Below are 16,325 nucleotides of genomic sequence, written 5' to 3' on the forward strand. Positions count from 1 at the left end.
GGACATGTCACATTTTTTTTTTATCGCGCGATAAATGGGAAACTTGTTGGGTCGCACTCGATCGGCTGTCACGCACTTTGTTTCCGTGGACGCGACGACAATGGTTGCAACAGTTGGAAAGTTCTTTCGCAGTCTAGAAATTTACAAACCTATAATGTAATCAGAGAGAATAGATGAGCCACACTTGTTCTCAGACACTTAGGGCCATCTCCGAAAGTGTCTCTTAAGATTACGCAAACCAAGGTTTACTGTACTGGTTCACAGAGCTATGTGTCGTAGAAGTATTGAAAAGTACTGCTCAAGGATCTTTTCACGAAAAAAAAGAACTATTTACCTCAAGACATTCCTCCTCAACTGGCAGCCATTGTAGTCCACGGAAACAACGTGCGTGACAGCTGATTACGTGAGACCTAACAAGTGTGTCATTTATCGCGCGATAATTTCCATTTATCGCGCGATATTTTGATTTTATCGCGCGATAAAAAAAATGTGGCAAGTCCTCTATGGGCCCCCGTAGTATTGAGAACACTATCTGAATCCAATTAAAGCAGAAGTCTGAAATTAAGTCTGGATTTTACATATCAGTGAAAAGTAACGCGCTAACCAAAGAAGACACCCTTTTAATGGCCTACAGTGGTCAGTGCTGGGCTATTGATAGATCTGTGTTCAAGACATGTACCTCTCTGAACCCATAACTGGGTTCACCGGTTCTACGAATTTTTTATGGGAAAAATTTCAGAAACTCCTGATTACCAAGAAATCACTATTGAAAAACCGATACACTGAACCAGCTAAGACTATCTTGATCAGGGGCGTGTTCTCTGCAGTAATTACCAATCATCACCTTGGGTGATCTTTGGCAAGAGATTTTTAACGAGTTAGTCTATTGGACTTAGCTATTAGGAATTACATCCCTACGACATTAATATATGCCAGAACTCCCGTGGTTGCACCATGTGAAACTGAGATTTTTGTAATTCGCAAATCAGCGAGGGTTTCACTCTTTCCTGGGGTATTCCTGAGGGTAGGTCCTGAGTTTTGGGAATCATGAAGTATTAGACGACTAAGATGGCTGACTATTTTAGAGACTTTTTATTCTGGAGGTATTCCTGATACCTTTTTAATGTGTTTTTGTATTTAGAAAAATGAGCAAGTCCTGGTAATGATTCATGGGATCCGCCATGTTCATAGTTAAGTACGATTGATCAAACATTTTCTCAAAAAAAGTTTACTATCATAGATTTAGATTAAATCATGACAGTGGCTCCAACTCCTTTTGAACAAAATTTTTTTTGCATAATTCAAATTCGAGCCATGATTAACGAGAGGGGCATTGGGATTTTCGGTTTTGCGGTTTTGGCCAATTTTTTAGATCGGTTTTTCTGTTTTTGTGCTAAAAAACTTCGGTTTTCCTGGTTTTGGTGTTCCTTGTGGTTTGCAGATTTTCCGTTTTTTAGCATCTGATTTTCTGTTTTCGCGAAAAATATTAACGGGTTTTCGGATTTGATGTCCAATACGGTTTTTGGTTTTCCTATTTGACCTATTTGGGTTTCGGTTTCTCTTCGATCTGAGTGGCAATTCCGCGCCTCCAATTATCTCGAATAGCAGCCAAACGCAAACGTTATCGAGACGAATGCGTGACAGACTAATTGAAATATCGCAGGGATCCCTAGGTAGACTACGTGTAGCCGTACCCTCCCCCGCTAAGGTGGGGGGTACGGCTAAGCTTAGGAACATTGCTAGGGTTTCTTTATCAACGCCACCTCGAAGTTGGTGACCAAGTTACAGGCCTCCAAATCTCCAAACGTTCGGGTCTTAGTTCGCAAATGGAAACGTTAGATTAGGGATTTTCGATGAAACTTTCCAGAGCTATAGCTTTTTGCGACTGCAAAATTACAATCTTTAATTTAACTAGGCTCCATTACCAGCTGCTGAGTCCGCAGAGATCACGCTCGAGGTCCTCGAGAGAGCAGCTGTTAATTTAAGCAGACACTAGAAGGTATGAACGCCAAGCCCATGGCATTCATAAATCCTGTAATGAAATTAGTGTAGTTTACTATGTATGCTCCGCTTGTCACCACTGTATCAGATCGATCGGGGTTTTAATAACTGGGATGTGAAAATATATCGGTTTTGAGAGTTTTTCATGCGGTTTTCGGTTTTGATCGATTTTTTTTCGATTTTTTGGTTTTGGATGATTTTTCCTACGGTTTTGCAGTTTCTTATAGGCCCCAGTGCCTCATTAACGACCAGCGCTGTCAAAATTAATTTTGCCTGACGGAGATCTGGGCACTAGAATATTCTCTCCCTGCCGGCAACGATGGCAGTCTGGTCCGAGATATTTACATATCACTTCCGTCTTCAGCCCGAGCAACAATCCGTAGCTGCTCTACTTTGACAAGGCTGCAATTTAGGGACGAGATCAAGCTCTTACGCAGTCGTTCTTGAGACTTGAGGTATCCTCTTTATATCTGAACTTAATTGAGAGGTTTTCTTTCGCCCTTCTTCGACACGGGGTACCGAAAGCAGTGTGGTTCAACCCGTTTGTGAGTGTTTGTTGCCACTAAAGGAATATTTGCAAATTTCTGCGACCTTAGATGTTCAATTCCTGAATATTTCAGAAATTTCCCGGAATCGCAGCTTCGCATGGTATATGGAAATACCGGGTGATATAACCACGGTAACGATATCTACAAAAGCGTGCATTTAGTCCACTACGAAGCCAGTTGTAATATGATTAGAGGTTATAATAGCAAATATAGCAGAGTGGGTAATTACATTGCAAACGCATAGAGCGAATCAAAAGCTAAACCAAGGCTGAAAACTGATGGCCAGTCCATCGGACTCTCTCTCTCTATCTAGGTTTTCTCGTCGAAACCTTCGTACTGAAAATGTCAATGTTCTGGAGTATTTTGAACGCCGATTAGATGATTACGCGTATATTATTACGTCCTTCGCATTGCAATGCGATGAAAACAACACCAGTGATATAGGTTTCCCCAGCATTTGGCATTATTTGAAGTACCTCGTTGACTACTTGGCAAAGCCGACCATTTGGAATGTCAGAATACGTAATTCTAGGTCCAGTTGTTTCATTTACTACCAAGGAATACTGGTGTCGCCTTCTCAAGACTGTTTCGTAAGACACACCAGCCTCCTTAGCTACTTCTTTCCAAACACCATGAATATCATGCAGTCCTCGAATAACTTCCTCAGGGATCTGAAATCCTGGCCTGCCAGGCCTTCGTGACCATTTAAACCACTGATATTTTCATGCAAAAGGTAACGCAACTGAAGAAGTCCTCACTGGTATTCAGGAGTGCTTCGCATTGCAATGTGAGGGACCTAATAACATACGCGTGATCATCTAATTGACGTTCAGAATACTCCAGAACATTAATGTTTTCAATGCGAAGGTTTCGACGAGCGTGATGATAGAGCGAGGGCCGGATCGAACGTTGCAAAGATCTCTCAAAATCATCAATCATACTAGTGACTAAATACAGGAATGGCTCCGACCTGTAATTAGATGATAAAAATAGTAAAAGTTAATAACTTATATCTTAACTCCTTGCTCGTGAGTAATGTTAACCGCGTGTCTCGAAGCGGAACAATGAAATATTAATGTGAAAACACCGATGAGTCAAATAAGAAATGGCTACTTACATAATGAAGAGAAAGTAGAGTCTAGCTTGTTCAGCGATGTCATTCAGCGATATTTCGGCGATGAAAAAGTCATCCGCTGACAAGCTCCGCCGACAAAACTCATTTAGTCAGTTTAGGCGGACGACCAGAGACTGGAGCCATTCGTGTATTTCACTGCAGACAGGAATGGCTCCAAATCATGCGTATATTAATTTTTTTTTCGTTTCGGCTAAATAATTTATGCACTGAGATAAAAACTGAAAGAGCGATTTATTAGGTTCTTATGTTGAAGTCTACAGTGCTTGCAAATGAAGCCCTCTTTTATTACTACAGGGCCATGTAGTTTCTAAGTTTTAAAATACTGCAGCAACTGCATCTCGCGTTTGGAAAATCACGCAATGTTGCGTGACGCTGCGACCAATGTTTTTAATTTACAGTATGCTCCGCTGGAGAAATATGGCTTGGCCACAATCGAGGGAGTTTTTTTTCGTGGAAAACTGATTTTCTAGGTTATTGTTCACAAGAAGGACAAATCCATTCAGCGGGCACTTCATCTGTTTTTGCACAACACCTAAAGGAAGAAAGTCGCGAATTAATTTTGCTTGGTAATTTCTAACAACTCCACTAGACCTAAAAAAGGAAGTAGACAAAACAAACCAAAAAAACGTCTTACTAGTCAAACCAGTAGCAGTAGCTCTCGCACTGAATCATATCGAAGTACCTTGACTGTTTGCAGTGATGGTACAACCAATCTTCGAACAGTTTTCAGCTATAACAAGAAAGAGTAAAATGATTTTATAAAATTTGTCCTAAAATTAATGAAGGCTGTTCATCACATGACGCTGTATTGGAACGAGTATATCTCGTTTGCTATTGTATCACACTACCGTTTTTGACAAGGTATTTATACCACCTAAATTTAAGAAAGAATGAGTAGAACATAAACCACATTTTCTGTAAAGTACACGAGCCATCCTAACCTAATTTGCCAACTGCTTTCCAGGCATCATCTATAAAAAACCGCTTCAATTTTTCAAATTTGAAAATTTTTAGCTAAAACCGTGGCTCCCAAAATATTTCTCACCTTTCCTAACAAATTTTCAAAAGAAATTTTCAAATTTTCACAACTTTGCCTATTTCTACTCGTAGGTCCAGCCAAGCCGTTATGGTCATTGGCCCCCGCAGTAGCCGTTAACAATGGCTTACAAATATAGGCGTTTAGTGTTAACTTGTAAAAATCCCTGAAGAAGCTTACGACAGTTAGACGAAACGCGTCAGAGAATAAAGAAGTTTTAAAACTAATGTTCGCATAGCGCTGCTCACCAGTTTAGTTTTAATTTTTTTTTTCAAAAACTGTTTAAAAAATTATTAAAAAATGATTGACAAAATTATCAAACGTTTGAGTCGGAGCTATTCCTGTTAGCGGTGAAAAACAGGAATGGCTTTAGTCTCTGGTCTGGTGCGAGTTCTCTGAAGTAGTTGACCTGTCACGCAACGATTCGGCCGACAGCTTAAAAGTTTCCTCGGGCTGTGTTGAGACCTACGCAAAGGATCTTTTAGCCCTTCTTTAAAATTAGAAGGAATCAATTGCAGAACTTAAGAATATATTTATAGATATGTGATCAATGGAAAAACTATTTATGTACGGAGCAGAGAAAAGGTCTCGTCCTGTCGTGACATTTGTTAACGTTCATCTTTCCGTAGTCCCAATACGTTGGAAAATGGCATCCTCGAGCACACCAGGAACAGCAGGACAACTCGTTAAACCAGAGTATAGAAACTGGCTCGCTCTTGGTCATGCCTTAACGACGGTTCTTTGCCAGGGACTTCGTCCGTTTATTACGCGAGAGATGGAGGCTTTCTATAGGACTTTAACGGCAACAATTGCTGGACCCTGTACGTGTGTCCATGTCCCGAGAAGAAGGCCAAATGAGTTCCATGATATGACTGCATGCCCATGGGCGAACAAACTTGAAGTCTATCACCATAGAAACAAACCAAACTGGAGGCAAAGTGATCCAGGCAAATGGATGGACCCAGTTCTTGGTCCATGGGAGATTGCGAAACTCTTCCTTCCTGATCTGGGTGGACATGCTGATATCAAGAGTGCAGACGACATGGACGTCACAGGTATCTTAAACCTAATGTACTGGTGCAGTCACTTTACCATTCCTCAGGCTTTGATTAAAGATGTCCGCGACATTCGAAACGACAAATGGGTGCATGTGCCGAGGCTTGAGTTACCCGATGCAGAGAAGACTGTCGCTTTTGACTCCATTGAAAACCTGCTGAGGAGTCCTCACCTAGCCATAGATCCAGACGCACAGAACGCGCTCAGAGAAATCGAAAATCTTAAGAATGTTTCAGACTTGCACATTTTCGAGGCCCAGGTAGTAGCAGAGCTTATTAAAGTGCTAAACAAGGAGATTTCACACGTGACGCAACAGTCCCAAACCAGCCAGGAGCAGTTGCACCAAATGAAACAACTAGTTTTGCTTTTAGAAATGAGATTGGAAAGCCTGGAGAAAAAGAACGACATGTCATCACTTTTTTGTTTCGTACTAAAAGGTTTGGAAAGCTTGCTCGGTACCCTCGCTAGAAATCTCAAACGGATCAGACAAGCCTTGGTAATATGGCTACTGATGGCTACCTGTTTCAGCCTCTTTGTAAAGCTGGATGATGACACTTTTATCCGAGACGGTTAGTATTGTAAATAAGTTTTACCAAGTAATTTTATTATTGATTTAGGCTGAGCGAGCTGGTTAAAGCTGCGGCACACCTTCTCCATCCTTAGTTTAGATTTGGATGCCAAAGATTCGGGTCAATACCTTGTGATACGTGTGCTGAACGTTAGTGCCAGACAAGTAGTAAGAAAGCCTCTCGGGTCTGATGGAGGGGATGAGGTCAGGACCCCCACTCCCTTCCCCTAGAACCACCACTGCCAAGTGATATTAGGAGCCCGTTTTTGTAACAGCGTAACCAGCCGTTTTTTTTCTTACTATTAATCGTCATAAACTGTCGCATACTTCAGAAAACTTTTGACTTTTTTCTGTGAACGTCAAAATTCAACTTCTATAGTTTCACCAATTTGAAGCCATTTCGAGAACTTAGGAACTTTCCTTTCTGGAAGATAAAAAATAAAAATATATTTTCGCAGGCTGCCCATCCGAAGAGTTTAGTGTCCTATTTGAAACTAGAGAGTTTGGTTGGTTTGACTACTTGAAAAGTGCAAAAGAGGGCTTCATCGGTCGTAGTTGGCTTTATCGAGAGCTGGAATCTGTTCTCAGTCGTCCGGTCCAAGAAAATGGTATAACTGGAGTTCTGATTATCGGAGATCCAGGAACTGGAAAGTCTGCCCTTTCTGCCCAGTTAGTTTGCTCCCGTACATCAAGTCGCACCATTCATGACCATATATTGGGATATCATCTGTGTAAGCATTCTGACAAGAATACACAAAGTGCAGGCAAGTTCGTTCGTAATTTAGCTGGGATGATAGCACGGAGAATCCCCGAATATGATTTCCTTGTCTCCAACAGCTCGTACATTCTGCGTTCACTACATACTGATTGTGTGAACAATCAAGATCCAATGGGTTGTTTTGAACAAGCAGTCTTGTCACCGTTGAAAAGCCTCACGAATGTACCTAGAGAAAATTGGTATTTAGTAATTGATGCTATAGATGAATGCCTCACACAAACAGAATTTAGACAAAGTATCGTATATTTGCTCAACAACAAACTTTCTCGTTTTCCATCTTGGCTAAAGCTTGTGATGACATCTCGTAATGAATCCACCATTTCCTTTAATGTAAGAAGTATCAAGAGGTTAATCATTGACCCTGAAGACTCTAGAAACACTGAAGATATCGAACTATTTTTGACTACTCGGTTTTATCAAAACGGTCCTTTGCTCAACAGCGTTAAAGCTCGGTTTGGAGATGCAAGCCTAGAAAACACAGACAGGTTGATTTCTATTTTGTTAAGCAAAAGCCAGGGAAATTTCCTGTTTGTTAAAGAAATGATCCGTCACTGGGAAGCTTCAAGAAATATAAAAAGTGATCCGTATGCATTGCCTGAAACGTTAGAAGAGTTGTATCATAATTACTTCCAAAGATTATACCATGGAGAGGAAAATTTCAAACCTGTGAGACAGATTTTAGAATTACTCGTGGCAACTTTTCAGCCACTTACGCCGAAAGAAATCTTTGACATTCTTAGAGTTCAGGAGGCAAACCTGGAACAAGAGTATGATTTTCAAAATAGAGTGAAGGAGCTTGGACATTTTCTGAGATACGGAAAGGATGATACAGTAACACTGTATCACTTGTCTTTAACCGAGTGGCTTACAAGCGACAATGCCAGAAATGGGAAATTTTACGTAAGTAGGAAAAAAGGACACAATGCACTTTGTGATTTTTACTTTAAATGTGTTACCGAGGGAGGAAAGCGTGCGTTATTAAAGTACAGTCTCCCTTTGGCGCAACACATCGCTTATGGCGGTTGGAAGGAGGCATACGTAGAAAAATTTCTCAGATTTCCTTCTCAGGTTGTCAATTCGTCGAATCCTGAAAGTAATAGGACGGTTTTGCACCTTGCAGCCACCATAAATAACACAGACGTGCTTGAGTTTCTGTTGCGCCACTTTAGTGACATCGATTCCGCTGACAATTTTGGAAAAACACCCGCATTTTTAGCGGCTGAGCATGGACTTGTCGACAATCTTGCGTTAATGGTAAAGAAAGGAGCCAATGTTAATATAAAAACAAAATCGCTTTCGTCGCTGGATTTCGAAAGTTACCGTAACATTCCCGATTTAGTTTTGGAATCGAAATTGAAGTTGAGGGGGGCGACTATGCTTCACGCTGCAGCTCATGCAGGCCATCTGAAGGTTGTAAATTTCCTTCTAGACAACGGAGCTTTTACTTCCGTAGTAAACGAAGTTAACCTAACGGCACTTCAGATAGCCGCTGAGAAAGGACATTTAGAAGTTGTGAAGGCATTACATAAAGCAGGTGAAGTTGCCGATCAAACCGCTCTGCATCATGCAGCACAAAACAACAAGTTAGGTGTGGTAAAATACCTTTTGGATATTGGTGTCAAAGACACATGCATGAGATGTGATGGCTCTTTTTATTGGTTGAAGTCGGAAAGGCACCGGTTACAGTCTAGAACTAAACATACAACTATTTTTCCCAATGTTTTTAATGATGTCCAAGAGTTCGCTATAGTCTCGTATGGTGAGTTATGGGATGATAAACATTTAGTCTATTGCGAAACTGCGCTCCACACGGCAATTTCTTCAGGTCATAATAAAGTAGCCAAGGAGCTTATATCTAAAGACAAAAGTGCGCTGGCGTGTCAGGATTATTCAGGAAGAACACCCTTACACGAAGCTGCTCGAAGAAACAACAGGGAAATAGTGATTACTCTGCTTGAGGAAGATCAGACAGAAATAGATTCAACATGCGGCTACGAGGATAATCAATTTGAAAGTTTTTATTTTCTTATTATGAGTCACAAAGAATTGATGGAATATAAAAAAGATAAATGTTCTCGTGGATACACACCTCTTCACTTGGCCGCAAGGTATGGACACTGGGAAATTGCAACCGATCTCCTACTAAACAGGGCAATGGTTGGGGCTAAAGACGGTCTGGGAGTGACTCCACTTCATATAGCCGCTTGTCATAATCACCAAAATATGGTGGAGGTCCTTCTTAAGTTCGGTGCTAACATCAGTAGCAAAACCTTGAACGGATCGACGCCTCTTCATAGCGCTGCAGCATGCAGAGCTTTGGAGGTAACTGACCAGTTAGTTTACCATGGAGCGATCCTTGATGCAGCTGATGACAACAACCTCACAGCATTGCATTATTGTATCCTTGACGTACATTCTAACCATTTCAGAGGTCATCCCAGGCTTGCAAAGTTTTACGATGATGATAAGAACTACGTAAGGAACACAAACTTTTTCCAGTGGCTGGATGTATTTATCAATTTGATGATACTCGGTTCCAATATAAATGCAGTCGATGTACATGGTCGGTCGGTGCTGCATATAGCTGCTAAAAATGGTTTGGCCGACGCTGTCAACGTCCTCATGCAAGGAAAGTCACAGTTTGACGTTTTTGATAAGTCTGGTGAAACACCATTGGCAGCAGCTATCAAGAACGTCGCAGTGGGACCAAAGCAATGGATGTTTGCGACTGGAGATACTATAGATCAGCTTCAAGAATATCTAAGTGATCACGAAATGGTGGTATATATTCTTCTCTCATCTGGAGCGTCATTAGCGAATTGTAATCATTCTAGGGTGAGCTTGCTAAACCATGCTATTATGAAAAATCGGCCGCTCATCGTTCAGCTTCTGCTACTTAAAGGAGTAAGTGTCAACTGTAAAGATAACCAAGGAAGGACGCCTCTCCTAACTTACCTTCAAGTTGGTGGTGACTGGGTAGACGTGGTCCTTAAACGGTTCAATGCTTCAGTCGATATAAGGTGTGGAGAGCCATTCAACACCTCTGAGTTACATCTGATTTGTTATACCCCTCCGAGCACGGTGAATGATAATTTTTTCCAACAAATCTCTTGTAACGATAACTCGTGCTCTTCTAAAACAGGACCTTTATTCACAGCAATTGAGAACCACCCTTTGAAGTACAAACTAATCGATTCCTGTCTAGATGCTGAAGGGTTTACACCTTTACACAGAGCAGCGCAAGGCGCAAACACGGTTGCCGTTTTCAACCTTATAGCGCTCGGTGCAAATCAGAGTTCCCTCAGCCCAGATGGGTACGATCCTTTGATACTAGCTCTTCTCCATGCTGGAAATACCTCATGGTGGATTTCCGAAGAATATGGTCTCTTGAAATTTTATAGAGCCTCTCTTGTGGCCCTGGACCTTCTTCGTCATAAAATGAAAACAACTGGCTTCCAAATCATATGTGACTCCAGTAAAGCTGAGCTGACTCTATACCACTTAGCAGCCTCTCGAGGCCTTCTACACTTTATTAAGGAGATCTTCGAAGAAAAAGACTTTCATCAGTTAGATGTTAATTGTCCTAACAGAGATGGAATAACACCAATGTACTTAGCGAGGTTATCTAGCGAACGCGAGGAGGGTACGTTTAAATATTTCAATCCGTGGGAAGGGATTGTGGAGTTTATTGAGAGTCTGGGAGGTAAGATACAATATCCAAGTAGACATGCCGAATACAATGTCATCTATTACAGGTTGTACGACTGGATTCCGAAGGAAAAAAAGATGAATTTAAGACCCGGTGTCCGTGATTTGTTGGCCGAATTTTTGTCTTCTCTTAGTCATGGGCATGTGTCTTCTATGAGTTGTTACTCTATAACTTCACACGAATTAGAGTTTCGTTTTCGAAATCTTAGGTTTGACACTTTTTCAGAATTAATCCAGCAAATTCGGATTTCAAAACGTCGAGGTTTTCCCCTAAGGATGCCAAACTCTGTCTGCGAAAATGAACTTAATAGGGTATTTTTGTGGCTCCTCAAATATTTTGCCTCTAGCCATGCATATGGTAAGTTAAAATCTTCCGAGTTAGAATTGAGACTTTTGTATTTAATTAGAACCTGGCATGAGGAAAGGTTTGTCTTGTTACCTTGTTACAAGAAGGCTTTTTCTAAATATCGACCATATTTCATGGATAAGAGAAAAATTCAAACACTTGTTAGGCAGTATGAAGATAACATGCTTCTATACTACTTAAGTCTGGTCTGTTATGAAGTCAAACCAAGCGAATTTTTCAGGACTTTTGACTCGGTTTTCTCTAATAAATATTATAGAGGTCAGATCAGCGACTGGTACTGTCCAGACTTCATAAGAAAGCGAATGGGATGGCAAACAAGTAGCCATTGGATAAATAGTTTTTTTGAATATTGGCCAGCCGAGTTCGTCATTAAATTTGCCTTAGGGATGTACAGTCAGTATGATTATCTTAAAATTCTTGACGTTGGATTGGAACCAGGGTCTCGTGTTTCAATTCATAATTGAACTTCAAGTAATGATGACAATCTCGAATCATGATTACGGTATAAGGTGAACAATATATAGTCCCATGCAACAGTTGATTAAATGAGCCGAATTTACATACTTTCTGAATTAATATGAAGGTTTCTTCGTGAAGGTCGTATTAAAATAACGATAAGTTTAGGGGAGAATGTTTTTTCGGTAAATTTAGAACTATCATGCTCAGTAACGAGGCTCAGCACAAAGCTTGTTAACATCACCAAGATAGTGACAAAGTAAATTCGGCCTAGAAGTGCAATGTGGTGGAAGAGCTTACCTCGCCACCTGCGTCGAGTGTCATCGCTAACACAGTTTAAAACTCTGAAAAACTGCCACAACTTCCAAAGTAAATGTATCATTATTTTTCAATCGCTTCATTTTTATGATATCCGTACCCCGCATCCTTGTAGATTAGGCTTTTTACTCAGTCATAATATCCTAATATTAGTATAGGTAGCCATACAACACTGTATTAGATAGACTTATAGTGTTAGGATAAACAGAGGCTAAATAAATGAATAAACTTCTTTACATGGTAGCGTTCGTAAAAGAGGAAATTAAGTCCTCCATTGGCCTGAGCACAACTTTAATAACAACGTCATTTAACCCTCAGGTAAACACAACATAATTCCAATCATTTTTCAATCCCGAAACAACTCTTGCAAAGATTCTCCCCCACCCCAATCCCCCTCTTCTCCCATCTAAAAATGAAGTCGACCCGCCGGGGCTATGCATGGAATTGCTTTTTACCTCTGAAGATGTCCCAAACGTTTAGGCCTGCATGGATATTTATTAAAAACACTTCGTATATATTTCAATATGTGTATGTGCGATGGTGATTGTAAAATGGATGGGAAATGGGGCTGCCATTGCCTAAATCAAGCCATGAATCATACGCTGTTTAGTTTGATTTGCCCCACGCCACGATTCGTCCTTGCTTTTTGTGACCCACTTCTTTTTATCCTCTCTATTTTCAGAATACGGGCAAGTATTAAAAATTTTGATTCACAGAAATTAGGCCTAGAAATCAAACTTTATTCGCTTCTATTTCTATCCGGTTAGATCGCTCCATGGTTAGATCGCTCCAAGTCAGATCGCTCCATACCGAAGTCAGATCGCTCCACTCGAAAGTTAGTTCGCTCCATCAAATAAGTTACTTCGCTCCATACATAAGTTACTTCGCTCCATGTAGAAACCTAATACACTAACTTACTTCTGATCTTTATAGTTTATAGTTGATGATGTGTATTGCGTCTTGCGATCGAGTTGCTGATCGACGTATTCGCTAACTTGAGGCCACCAAAGCGAATTACCGATGTTGGAACAAGTGTTTCAGTGTGTAATGAACGTAGAAAACTAATAAACTAACTTACTTCTGATCATTGTAGTTTATAGTTGATGATGTGTATTGCGTCTTGCGATCGAGTTGCTGATCGACGTATTCGCTAACTTGAGGCCACCAAAGCGAATTACCGATGTTGGAACAAGTGTTTCAGTGTGTAATGAACGTAGAAAACTAATAAACTAACTTACTTCTGATCATTGTAGTTTATAGTTGATGATGTTGCTTGCGATCAAGTTGCTGAAATATAAAGTGATCGACGATTCGTTCACTTGAACCCACCAAAGCGAATTACCAATGATGAAATAAGTGTTTCAGTGTGTAATAAATGATGAAATAAGTGTTTCAGTGTGTAATAAATGATAAAGTTATGGTCTAAATGTGTTAAAAAGATCATTCGAATAAAATACTGGCCCGTGTGTATCCGCCATCTTTAATAAGGTAGGTTACACTTTACGAGTTCCTTACAAGAGGTTTATTTCTTCGCTCTTAGGTTAAGCGCGCGTGCGTTCTTAATCGATTGTTAAGTAAGAAAAACACGTCATCGATTTAGATATTTTCTTGTCCCATGTTAATCATAAGTTAACAGTATCGCCTTCGCCACAAACATACTTGTTTTTAAACTTGTGACATTCTTATCAATAACAGCTAATTAGCGCACAGCGCGAGGTAGGTGTGATTTTTTTCCTTTTGTTATACTTGTGACTTTTTCTGAACAATAAAAGTTAATTGGTGCTACGCGCAAGGAAGGTGTGATTTTTTTTACTCATTGTTCTTGCTTGTAAGTGCTAAAAATGTTAACAAACATCATTAGCATTAAACAATGAGGTGATAGAATTTCGCGGTGCACTGATCCACGGTTGTGTATAAAAGGGGTACTTTATTGATAGCATTCATTCAGCATTTAGCTGCGATTACGATCACCATTCGAAAACGAGTTTAATCCACGATGTCTTCCAAGTGTATCTCTTGTAAGAAACTTGTCCGAGCGCGTCAACAAGGACTTCAATGCGACGGCTGCAACAGGTGGCAACATCGCGTCTGTGGAACTGGAATCAGCTTAGCTGATTATCGTGAAGCCGTCCAGACTGATTCACCTATCGACTGGCGCTGCGCAGAGTGTATGTCATTCTGTTTTATTGAAGGTGAACCCATGTAGAGCGGCTCTTATAGAGCGCGACGATGGCTCATTCCAGATCGAAGCACACGCACACAACCATCCCGCAGACGTCGGCGCAGCAGTCTCAGCCACTATCTCAGCCAAAGTCAAAGCGATCGCCGCCGAGAACATCTTCCGACCAGCGTCGAGTATCGTCCAGGAGATACTTCTACAAGAGCTGACTGATGCTCCCTGCCCGAGTCTACCCAAACCTGAATACATCGCCAGGACTGCCAACCGGTTCCGCCAACGCCTGAGGCCAAAAGACCCAACAGAGTTAGCCTTCGAGTTAGAGCACGACCACCTCCCGGCTGGCTTCTTCCGCGCCGATGTTCAAGTACATGGCCGTCGCCACTTGATGTTTGCCACAGGACAGCAACTACAGTACCTCGCCCTCGCCCGAGCGAAGAACAAGAAGGACTACCGAAAGGTCTTCAAACAGCTGCTCGAGATACTTCCAACAGCAACGACAGAGGCACTTACACTTACATCCGTAAGATGATGGCACTTCCGTTCCTGCCCGAGGGAGAGATCCTGACCGAGTTTCAGCGTCTTCAACGCCAGGCAGAGTCCCCGACCTTAGCAGAGTTCGCCGAGTATGTCAACAGTACCTGGATCAGCAACGCGACATGGAGCCCTGCCGACTGGACAGTCTTCAAACAAGCAGTACGAACGAACAACGACCTCGAGGGCTGGCACGTACGTCCTGATCAAGCTGCTACACCAGGAGGCCCAGCTAACAGCTATCCAGATACGTTTGGTATCAGAGAAAAAACTACGAAGGATCCAGCGCCGCAAATACAGAGACCTGCAGGCAAAAATCTTCGATCTCTGGGAGCAATATGACAACAACGAGAGGTTCTCCAGACAGCTACTGAAAGCCTGTTCTTTGTGCACTACTACCAGGTGAGTAAAAAGGGGACAGTGCACTACTACCAGGTGAGTAAAAAGGGGCCAGTGCACTACTAACAGGTGAGTCAAAAGGGGCCAGTGAACTACTAACAGGTGAGTAAAAAGGGGCCAGTGCACTACTAAAAGGTGAGTAAAAAGGGGCCACTGCACTACTAACAGGTGAGTAAAGAGGAGTCAGTGCTCTACTAAAAGGCGAGAAAAAGGGGCCAGTGCACTACTAACAAGTGAATAAAAAGGGGCTAGTGCACTACTAACAGGAGAGTAAAAAGGGGCCAGTGCATTACTAACAGGTGAGTAAAAAGGGGCCAGTGCACTACTAACAGGTGAGTAAAAAGGGGCCAGTGCACTACTAACAGGTGAGTAAAAAGGGGCCAGTGCACTACTAACAGGAGAATTAAAAGGGGCCAGTGAACTACTAACAGATGAGTAAAAAGAAGCTAGTGCACTACTAACAGGAGAGTAAAAAGGGGCCAGTGAACTACTAGCAGATGAGTAAAAAGGGGCTAGTGAACTACTAAAAGGTGAGTAAAAAGGGGCAAGTGCACTACTAGCTGGAGAGTAAAAAAGGGCCAGTGCACTAATTCTAATCTACCCATACCGCCTTTCAGTCTTGTCCCGTACCCTTGAAGCTTTGATCCGACAACGTAAATTGAAATAGCTGTATATGTGTGTATTATTACCAAAGTAATGCTCGAGCAAAGGCCACACTGCCTCTTGGATACAGGACGATTTATAGCCGAGAAAGAAAGAGCTTCGTTAAACATGGCAAGGTAATTATTGGATCAAATTCAAGCATATGCATGTTAAATTCAGTGAATCAGTAAGTTAACAGATTTCAATGACTTTTAAAATTATTCAAAGATGCGAGAAAATATCATCACTGTACAGTCAAATTCACCAATTCACTACTAAACTTTATTTTCGAATGTTTGTTTTTCATACAGACCTACCCAGTACGTCGCCAAATACTAACAAAAGAAAACCTTACTGGATCTGGTTTGATGGCCAAGTTACAATCCACAATTTTTTTTTTTTGAAATCAAGTTTCTTAATGTATTTACTGGAGGGCATAAACTGATTAGTATTGCAAACACACCGTTAAAGGCGTAGATTATGTAAAAACTCTTACTGCACATTTCAATTAGTTTCAAAAGACGTATTAGGACACTTCCCTGAAGCATGAACTGGGCTGCTAGTTAGTCGGAGGTTTTTTAAAGGCGGTTTCGCGAGGATTAA

General features: G+C 41.3%; 1 protein-coding gene across 2 annotated transcripts; it reads left to right on the plus strand.

Moving 5' to 3' along the window:
- The first annotated feature begins 2,364 nt into the window (after positions 1-2,364).
- On the plus strand, positions 2,365-12,205 carry LOC131773500 (ankyrin repeat domain-containing protein 50-like). 2 transcript variants are annotated; one of them, XM_066166060.1, is made up of 4 exons: positions 2,365-2,456; positions 5,350-5,775; positions 6,214-6,345; positions 6,803-12,205. In XM_066166060.1, the coding sequence occupies exons 2-4, from the start codon at positions 5,367-5,369 to the stop codon at positions 11,659-11,661; spliced, it is 5,400 nt and encodes a 1,799-aa protein (XP_066022157.1). In that variant the 5' UTR covers positions 2,365-2,456; positions 5,350-5,366; the 3' UTR covers positions 11,662-12,205. The 2 variants fall into 2 exon arrangements, with proteins under 2 accessions (XP_066022157.1, XP_066022156.1); XM_066166059.1 differs by having other exon boundaries at positions 5,350-6,345.
- Positions 12,206-16,325: the final 4,120 nt, after the last annotated feature.

The sequence above is a fragment of the Pocillopora verrucosa genome, chromosome 4 (genome assembly GCF_036669915.1).
Source record: "Pocillopora verrucosa isolate sample1 chromosome 4, ASM3666991v2, whole genome shotgun sequence".
Lineage (NCBI taxonomy): Eukaryota > Metazoa > Cnidaria > Anthozoa > Scleractinia > Pocilloporidae > Pocillopora > Pocillopora verrucosa.

Coding starts and splice junctions, on each gene's coding strand:
- LOC131773500 (XM_066166059.1), top strand. CDS start 5,367: ATGGCATCCTCGAGCACACCAGGAACAGCAGGACAACTCGTTAAACCA. Junction 6,346..6,802: donor TGACACTTTTATCCGAGACG/GTTAGTATTGTA, acceptor ATATTTTCGCAG/GCTGCCCATCCGAAGAGTTT.